Raw genomic sequence first — 9634 nt, 5'->3', positions numbered from 1 at the left:
AACTATTCAACCTCATTTACGGTATATTTGGAACTAGATGATTTTTTAGAGATTTTAAATCAAAATAAATTTCAAATGAATTTTATTGGTAATGATTACGGCAAGAAAGTGAATGGTTTTTAAAACTTGGAGTGATTTCAATTTCTTGTTTTATTTGAAATTTGTCATGTCTATAATGACCAAATTTTGCAAGATTATAGAATTGAATAGTAAATTACTAATTTAATTTTTTCAATTAACACATCATAGTTAAAAATATTAGTATAATTTTAACTTTCTTTTCATTTTTATCATCATTCAAACATAAAATATTAAATATATTCATTTCAAATCTTTCTCGTTTCAAATGAAATAATCAATTTAAAATTATTGATTTAAAAATAATTTTTAAATTTTCGTGAAGAAACAAAACTACCCTTTTTGGAAGTGTCAAAATCCAAAAAAAAATGTTAAAAACTTTTTTTTTTCTAAGAAACAAAATATTCAACTTGAGAAATAAAAGTTCAAATTTCTTATCTCAAAGAGATAATGTACACAAGTGGAGAAACAATCTGAATATACACATCAAATGTCAATAGACATTTTTTTACTAAGAAAAGAAAAAGAAAGAGAAAATTAAATAAATAAAATAGAAGTTGTTGAATATATAATTAAAGAGAATATGCTATCCTGTGAACCAAACGATCCCTTAAGATTCCATTATACAGCGCCACTCTATTTGCCGGCATTCCGCCGCCTCCTCCACCGGTGCTTGTCAAACGCCGCGCCGGACCTCTTCCCGGCGGCGGCGAAGAACCCAAAATTAAGCCTTTTTTTATCTGCAGTTCTTCAGTTCCAAAAATGGCCAAATCATCAGCAAAATGAACTCTTTTCCTTCCTTTCTTCTTCTTCTCCATCTCTTTCTTCTTCACCACTTCAAAGAAGGGAAAAAAACCAAAAAAAATAATTAGAAAATAAAATTTTTGAAGAAATTTTGTGTGGGTTTTTTTAATTAAAAAAAGATGGAAATTGCTTACCAGAAGAAATTGAGGGGTCGGATTTATGGAGGCAGAAGGAAAGGATAACGATGACGGTTCCTGAGAGAGCTGCAAAAGCCATAGCCATGGATTGGGAGCTCAAGATTGAAGAAGACATGATTTTTAATGATTATTGGCTTAAGAGAGAAAAAAAAAAAAAAGAAGGAAAGGAGAAGAAATTAGTTTAATGGATGAATGAGATAATTGGAAAAGAAGAAACTTTGTTGGTGGTGTGTAATTTTCTAGAGAGAGAGAAAAATTGAATATTATATTGTGAAAGAATTTTTGTTTTTTCTTTAGTATATTTTATTGTGACAAGTAAATGGAGAAGATTTGTGCACTTTGATGCTTAAATTACAGAATGATCCAGAAATGCAATAATCAAAAGGATTTAAGAGTGGTGAATAAACTTAATTCGAATGAAGTCATAAGGATTTACTTAAATGAAAGTCGATTGCGGACATGTCTAACCCTTGGATCCCTCAAGTCCGAGCATGATTTTTCATGTCCCATTTGGTAAAGAGTCGATGGCGAGCATGTTTAGTAGAACCCACTCTTACTCAGGCTCATTTAGGTCATGGAGTGTAGCTTTGACCCTGGTCTCATCCATTATTTAGTTTGGTTTTCTTTGCTGACTTATGTCCAGTCTCATCCATTTGGTTCTAAATGACTATAAAAAGTGATACCATTTACCTAGATTCAAGTTTAACTTATCTCTTATAATTGAGCTAGAATTAAGTTGGTAGTGACTTGAATTATTTTAGTATAACAAAATGCAGGTTTGAAAATTGAACCGTCCATTTTATTGTAAAATGTATTTTTATGAATATTGAGTGTTATGCTTAGATTAGTTGAAGGAGGATTTTGAAATTTTTATATATAGTACGGTATAATGTAGATATTTTTTTTCCACTTTTGTCTAATTTTCATATTTGTTTTTATGTTGATTGGTACTTAATTTAATGGTGCGTTAATTTTAACGCTTCGTGGTTTGATTCTTAAGTCGCACCCAGGATTGTGCATGACTCTTCTGGATCTCTAGTTCTTGCGGGCTGTGATGAAAAAGTGCTAATGAAATGATCCATAAAGATTTTTGAAGCTTTAGCTTTGGTTAAAATGTTGAACGATGTTATTTTAAATTTGGTTGTGGTTCTTCTTCTTTTCCCTCTATCTTGGTTGAATCTGATTGTCTTGATCTTATTTATGTCATCTTGCATAAGTATCAGGATTTGTCTAAGTTAAGCAGGTTTGTGAAGGAGATCGAGTTCTTATCAAAGGATGCCTAGGTGTTATCCTTTGTTTGGTGCCTGCACTCTTCCAATGGAGTGGCACACTGCCTGCGCTGCGATTTTTTTGTGATTCTTGGGGTTTTGTTTTGTTAGTGCTTCTTTTTCTCACTTTGAAGAAGTTGGTAGAGTCATTTATTGTTTGCTAATAAAATAAAATGTTTCTACCAAAGGGGGAGCTTGCTATTGCAGCTAGTTGGCCTACAAATTTTCTTTTATTGAAATGTTGACCTTCTTCTTTATGACTTCAGTTTTTTGGTGCTTTGGTGCTCTTTTGGAATGTTTTTATTCTTTTACCTTTTTTGTTATGGCGCTGGTTTCCTTTTTCGTTTATTCCATTTTTGGGTTGTGATATAAAAGGAAGTGTTTGAAGTTGTTGCGGTAGGTGTCTTTTTTTATTTTTTTATTTTTTATGGAGAGACTGTTCTTTCGATGTACAACACCGTATCATGTTTTTTGTTGTAAAAAAGAGAAAAGCATTGTCATCCCTATTGACATTGTCTTTGTGACTTTTGACAAGGAGCATTAAGTTTATGGGGAGCTTAAACTTACAAGATCAAAAAGCGAGAAGCCTGGTGTTCAGGGGGAGCATGACATGGGTCAAGATCATGTGACAAACAATACGAAGTCTAGGGGAGCCTAGATAGAATACTTGTCTTCGGTTCATTGTAACACATGATAGTGTATCTATCAGATAACTAGTTTATCTATAAACCTTTGAGCATCATTGATACTCCTTTTTAATTGGGCTCTTAGCCCCCCAGATGTAGGTGAAGTTACATCGAAAATTGGGTTAACATTTTGTGTGTTGTTTTCTCTCCCTTTATCTCTATGTGTTGGTTCTTTCGTCAGCAGTTTCATGACTGACATTGTGGTCTTATAACTTAATTGTCCGTGTTTTTCAATTGGTATCAAAGTGGGTTCTACTGTCATTTTTTTTGTCCTTTTTGCTCTCTCCTATGGAACCAATTAGAGAAGGTGGATCTACGACTAGACCGTCTGTGCTATATGGGACTAACTATTCTTATTGGAAAGCGAAGATGACAGCTTTCCTCAAGTCTATTAATAATAAGACTTGGAAAGCGGTTGTGACCGGATGGACACATCCACAAACTACGGATGAAAGTGGCAAAGCCATTTACAAACTAGAGAAAGACTGAACCAAATCAGAGGATGAGGCCTTCTTAGGAAATCTGCAAGCTCTAAACGCCATCTTTAATGGGGTCAATAAGAACATCTTTCGTCTTATCAATACTTGTATCTCTGCCAAAGAGGCTTGGAAAATCCCGGAGGTTGCCCATGAAGGGACTTCTAAAGTAAAAATTTCTCACCTACAAATCTTAACTTTAAAGTTTGAATATCTAAAGATGATGGAGGAAGAAGCAATAACTAATTTTAACGTATTCATTCTGGATATTGCTAATGAATCTTTTGCTTTGAGTGAGAAATATCTGAAGAAAAATTGGTTCGGAAGATTCTTCGATCTTTACCAAAGAGGTTTGACATGAAAGTGATGTTCAATGAAGAAGCAAATGATATTTCCACTATGAACTAGACGAACTATTTAGATCCCTACGCACTTTGGAATTGACACTTGATGAAAAAACTGATAAATGATGAATTACAAATGATGAATTATCTTAAGGCAAAGAGAAAGATAATGAAGAAAATCTTGCAGATACACTTTCATTGTTAACCAAACTATTTGGCAAAGTTCTAAAACAGTTGAATAAGTTACCTGGTCCTTACAACTCACCTCGTGTCAGAGACAACATGGTAACATTAATCCTAATATGCATAAAAGTTCTAAACCAATTGGTAGTAAAAGAGAAAATGAATGAGGAATGAACAATAGTCAAATTGGTAGGGATCGTAATTTCAGATGATGAGAATGTGAAGGCTTGGGTATTTTCAAGTAAAATATCTCATTTATCTGAGGAGATAGAATAAAGGGTACTCTGCTATGACATCAGATGATGATTCAGACATAAGTAATGAATTTGATGATGAGATTCGAGCTTTGATTGGTTGCACATTAGTTGATGAATCTGCAGTGGACAGTATCTCTAACGTGAAGATGAATGAAGTATGTTACGAATCCAGTCAAATGTTTCTCAATTTGGAAACCTATCTCTTGAAGAAGTTTATGAAAGGTGGGAGGAAGATCTACTTGCCTTGGAGCATCATAAAGATCAAATTTAGAGAATTTAGAAACTGATTGAGGACAACAACCATCTTCTGAGCACAATCTCTGAATTAAAGAAGGAGTTAAAGTCCTCTCAACTACAGTTGGAGTCAATGTCCAAGTTTGTGCGCATGTTAAACTCAGGGACTGATGATCTTAACAAGATTCTTACCATAGGAAAGAAAATTGCAGTAGACATGGGAATCCTGTTCATAAAGTTGAGTCTTCCTCTTGAAAAATTATTTTTGTTCTTGCCCAATAGCCGCATAAGTCTGAACTTGAACCAAATGACCCTATGTCAATGTCAAATCCTGTGATCAGTAGAACTAAGAAGAAATGGGTTTGTCACTACTATGGAAGGGCTGGGCATATTTGCCCATTCTGTTTGTATCTCTATAGAAGAAACACATATAAACCATCTGGACACTCCTTCTTTAGAATGTAATCCATAAGTCATCCAAGTAGAAGTGTTCGTTCAAATAAACTTGTATGGCTTATCAAAGAAAAATCCCGAGAAGACATACCTGTAATGTTGTGTTTATCCACCCCCAAACTTAGAATCATGCTTGTTCTCAAGCATACGTTATACTCAAGAAATTTTTAACTCATCTTCCAGCGTTTCTTTGCGATGACCAACCTCTTAGAATATAATTTACTCGTATCTCTAACCATGGCCGCAATGCTCTCCTCCACTTCGGCTGCTTCTTCAAAGAGATCTTTTCTAAGTTTAAATTGGGCAAGCCTTTGCTCAAATAATTTTTATTCATTCTCCGCAACTTTACATTCAGCTCTTGAGAATGTATTCGTTCAAAACAACTCAAGACTGCGATTACTTATTCAAATGCGGCGTTGAACCTAGTTACGCTCTTCGTTTTGGCTTGCCCCCACGTGTGTCATGCGAGCATCCAACTTCGGTTTTGTTTTATATTCAACTCAACCCATGTCTTGCTTAATTTGGCTTGCGCCAGACAGAGGAGTTGTGCTTATGCGTTGATCCTGGCAAGTTATCTTCGTTTTGGTTTGCCTCCACGGGTGTCATGTGGAAATCCAACTACGGGTAAATGTCTTTCACAACTTAACTCTTATAACTTGGGTTTCCCCATTGCGTTGACAGTGGAGTTATTATTCTGATTTTTTTTTTACAATGATCGCAATATAGTGAACACAAATCTCTGGCATTGCTGCCACTCCCAAACTTAGAGGTTGGCAGCACTCTCACCGCAAAGCTAAAAACAAACTCAATAGGAATGCGGTAACAAATGTTTGAGCAAAGGTTTGCACATAACAAAACTTAGACTGTCAAATTTTTGAAGAAGCTATTAAAAGTAAGGAGAGTGATAACTTGTAAAAATACAAGTTATCTTTGCTCTTAAGTTAGAACAATAAGGGTTTCTCTCCTCATTTTTAATAGAAATGCACGGGTTTACTTAAACAATAGCAATTTCATGTAAAAGAAGTTTATCACTAAAAATCGCGGCGCTAACGCACTACTTTGTAGGATTTCAATGCAATAACTGACAATAACGCATTAGACAAGTGCCACAGGAAACTCGCTAACGCATGAGCCATGCATCGGAGGAATTCAACGCATAGAAGATTCGTTGCTCCGGGATGATTGTGTCACATCACCACTTGGAAGCATGGGCACCTGCAATAGGCGGCGTCTGAAAAGCTTCCAGCAGCAAGCAACGTCTGAAAAGCTTCCAGAGGTCAGGCGACCAACAGGACATGGAGTTTAATGCTGACCAAGGCATGGACTTAAATGCAGCCCATCCTCCTATTGGATGAGACCAACGCCTATAAATACTTGAAGACCCTCCAGAATTAAGAGTTCAGACAATTAAAAGCTCCATACTCTCTGTAAATTTGTAGACTTAGTTTTAGTTTGTACAAGTTGTGCCGAGGTATAAGATGATCGAAGGAGCTGAGAACCACCACCACCGCCGGCCAAGGAGTGGAGAAATTTTATTCTTGAGAAAGATACTCTGTCCTCGGTTCTTTAAAGTGATTGTACACAACAAGATTGAGCCAAAGAACTACAAGAGATTGTATTCTTTGGCTTGACTCAGTCTCTCTCTTAATATCATTTTCATTTCATTTTGATTGAATATAGTTCTTTATAAAGACTCATTGATCCTTTATAAAATTCATATATTTGATCATCACTTTTGCTATTGTTTATCTTCTGTTTATGTTGAAAGCATTAGTACTTCATGCATAATTCTATTCCAACGCCTAAACCAACGTGAAAACTTGGTGAAAGCTTCTTTACTTAGTTGTTCGAAAGAATAGCTAAGCCGCATTAAGTAGAATGTCTAGTACAACTAGAGATAGACTTACTGGTGTTTCTTGCATTCTAGGTTAGACGCATGCACCCTAGAGATAGACTTGTATATTATTCGCATTAAGAAGTGTTGAATGATGTCTAACGCATGAACAGAAAGATAAGCAACCCATCCCATTTCATCCACAATACATCAGTTGTGTGCAATTATATTAATCGGCGCGTCCACCTACTTAAATTCCATTTTCACACGATCCTTCATTTTCCACTCAACTCTTTTGTATTATCTTGCACAGGCCTAGCATGTTAGTGTAAATAATACATCTTTCACATTTATTTAGGAAAAACCTCCTACTGCAAGTACAACGCATAATTTGTGTTAGTGAAACTAAATCCCTATGATCGACCCTGGACTTGCCAGGAATCTAGATTAGATTTATACTTGGGTTTAATCTAGGAAAATTTGAACGTTATTATAAGAAGTTGTGTGCCTTCTGTGCATAATACTAATGCCTCAACGCGTTGCATTCATTTAAACACATCAAGGCAGAACGCAACACTTAGACTTTATTCTTCCAATCTGTTTTACTTTATACACTCCTGAAGCATCTCACGATAACAAGCGAACAAAGAGCCTTGTGATGCTTAGTTAGCGGATGCGGTGAATTATATATACCATCATAGATGCATCATAAAGGACCGCAATCGGACAAGGAGAATTTCAAAAGGATAATGCATAAAGGATAACAATAACCTTAACTAGAATATCAATTTTGTCGGTACTTAGAACTCATGTGGAGAAATAGCCATACATTGAATGATGGAGAAGATTCTTCTTCAGAACCATGGCATCGAGTGGAATTATTAACGCACCTACATAGAGCTAACGCACATTCATCCAAGAAAGCAACCGCAAATCCAAAATGGCAATAATCAAATAAATAATCTAAAGTTAACTAGGAAAGCAAAGTAAAGAGAGAGTAGAAGACATCCCTGGAGAAATTGAAGTGAAGCTACCGTAAGGAGTCTTCCATGCAGGAGATTGATTTCAACTGCTTAGGTCGAGACTCGTTGTCCTGACCATTGGAGCTTCCAACAATTGTTGAACGCATGTTGGCTGACATGTGCCTAAGATTGCTTCCAGCTTATGCGACAGATAGCCTTTCTATCTCAGGGTCAACATTGACTTTCGGCGCATTGCCTTCATTCAATTATTGTTTGCAACTTGGTCGCACAAACTACAATACGCCTGAGACTAAAAGGGGTGCCTACAAAAACACAAAACTTAACAAACTATTAGCTGCCAAGTCCCCGACAACGGTGCCAAAAACTTATTGATGAAAATTATTGAACGCAATTATGTGTGTTGCATGTCTTAAACTATGCATTTATGCCCATGCATCAGATGTTATGTGTTGGAATGGAAAGTATGTGTTAATCTAGTATGCAATGACCATGCGTTCCTATTAAAAGTTTTCTTGCCCTCTCGCCAAGTATAATGGGAATGCAAGTTTCTCGGGTAATCCGAGGTTGAACACAGGGACTTGTAACTCAATAATGCTTGTGAAGCAATGCATTTGAGGTGATGAATAAAAGTAACAAGAAGAAGTTAATGGATTACACACTACTCCTACTCCTAACTAAACAGATTGAGCAATGGAAGACTTGCGATGAGAATTGGTAGATACGCAACAACTGTGAACGCATATTAATGTTTATTATCTTAAATCACTCGAGCAATCCAAACTCATCACACTAACGCATCACACACCTTTCGGTGGTCAGCCGCATGACTATATCTCTATAGTGCATGGTTGCGTCGAGCATAAGACCGTGTCTATCTCTAGGAATAATGCATACTTTGGTTTAGTTCATTCTATCTTTTACCTTCTTAGGCAGTTAGATGTGGCTAATTAACTTATAGACAAGCATTGCAACAACCCATCGACAAGCGTTGCTACAGCCTTTCACCAAGCAAAGAGGATTAACTCACTATACTCGCACAACGCACACCTCTCAGTGGGTTGCTACATGCGTCCTTATCTCTAGGCTACACGATTGAGTATGCGATCACCCTTGATAAATAAATGATGAAGGTAAACGATGATAAAGATTAAGATGATGAAGAGGATGACATTGAAGGAATCAATATATGCATTGATTACAAAATGTCTTAATATCTAAAGCTAAAATGTAATACAATATAGAGATTAGAGAAGAAATGAAAGACTCTGTGTCAAGGCTGCTGGTGGTGCCATGGATGGATGGTGGAGACGTCTCTCTTGGGCTCTATCTCCAGCGAAAGTTTCGATCGTCACTCGGACTGGTTTATGGAGATGAAGAATCCTCACAAAAAATCTCGCTCATGCTCTCATCTGTGATCGTAAACCTCTGCCTTAATGCAGAAGTTCAGATGATTTGAAGTGAAGGTTCAAGGGCTATTTATAGAGTTCAAATGCCGACAGGAATCATGATTGCGTTATGTCTCACTGCTGCCTTTGTCGCGGTATGGGCAATGTCACATCATCTTATCTTGTTGATAATCCCAAAGTATGCGTTCGAGCTTGATTCAACTGAAGTATCAATGCATTTCACCCATCTTGCGATCACCCTTCTATTTAAGGTTATCACTCCATGGCCGCAATCTCCAAGTGATGAACACATTCAATCGATAGCCACAACTTCCATGCGATGGACGCATTCGGTTGATGGCTGCAACTTCTATGCGATGGACGCATTCGGTTGATGGCCGCAACTTCCATGCGATGGGCGCATTTGGTTGATGGCCGTAACTTCCACACGATATACGCATGCGATCACCGCATGCGTTCGTCTATATGATAGCTCGGCTTCACTGAATGCA

The 9634-nt window shown here is 36.7% G+C and overlaps 1 protein-coding gene across 1 annotated transcript; it reads right to left on the bottom strand.

Annotated features, from left to right (window-relative positions):
• Positions 1-488: 488 nt before the first annotated feature.
• LOC120080255 lies at positions 489-1382 on the bottom strand. The gene is made up of 2 exons (XM_039034871.1): positions 1017-1382; positions 489-913 (listed from the first exon to the last, which is right to left on the bottom strand). Exons 1-2 carry the CDS (start codon positions 1132-1134, stop codon positions 651-653), a joined length of 381 nt encoding a protein of 126 aa, XP_038890799.1. The 5' UTR covers positions 1135-1382; the 3' UTR covers positions 489-650.
• Positions 1383-9634: the final 8252 nt, after the last annotated feature.

Source organism: Benincasa hispida, chromosome 6 (genome assembly GCF_009727055.1).
Source record: "Benincasa hispida cultivar B227 chromosome 6, ASM972705v1, whole genome shotgun sequence".
Lineage (NCBI taxonomy): Eukaryota > Viridiplantae > Streptophyta > Magnoliopsida > Cucurbitales > Cucurbitaceae > Benincasa > Benincasa hispida.
The sequence above is the reverse complement of the archived record's forward strand: the minus strand, read 5'-3'. Positions and strand labels throughout refer to the sequence as shown.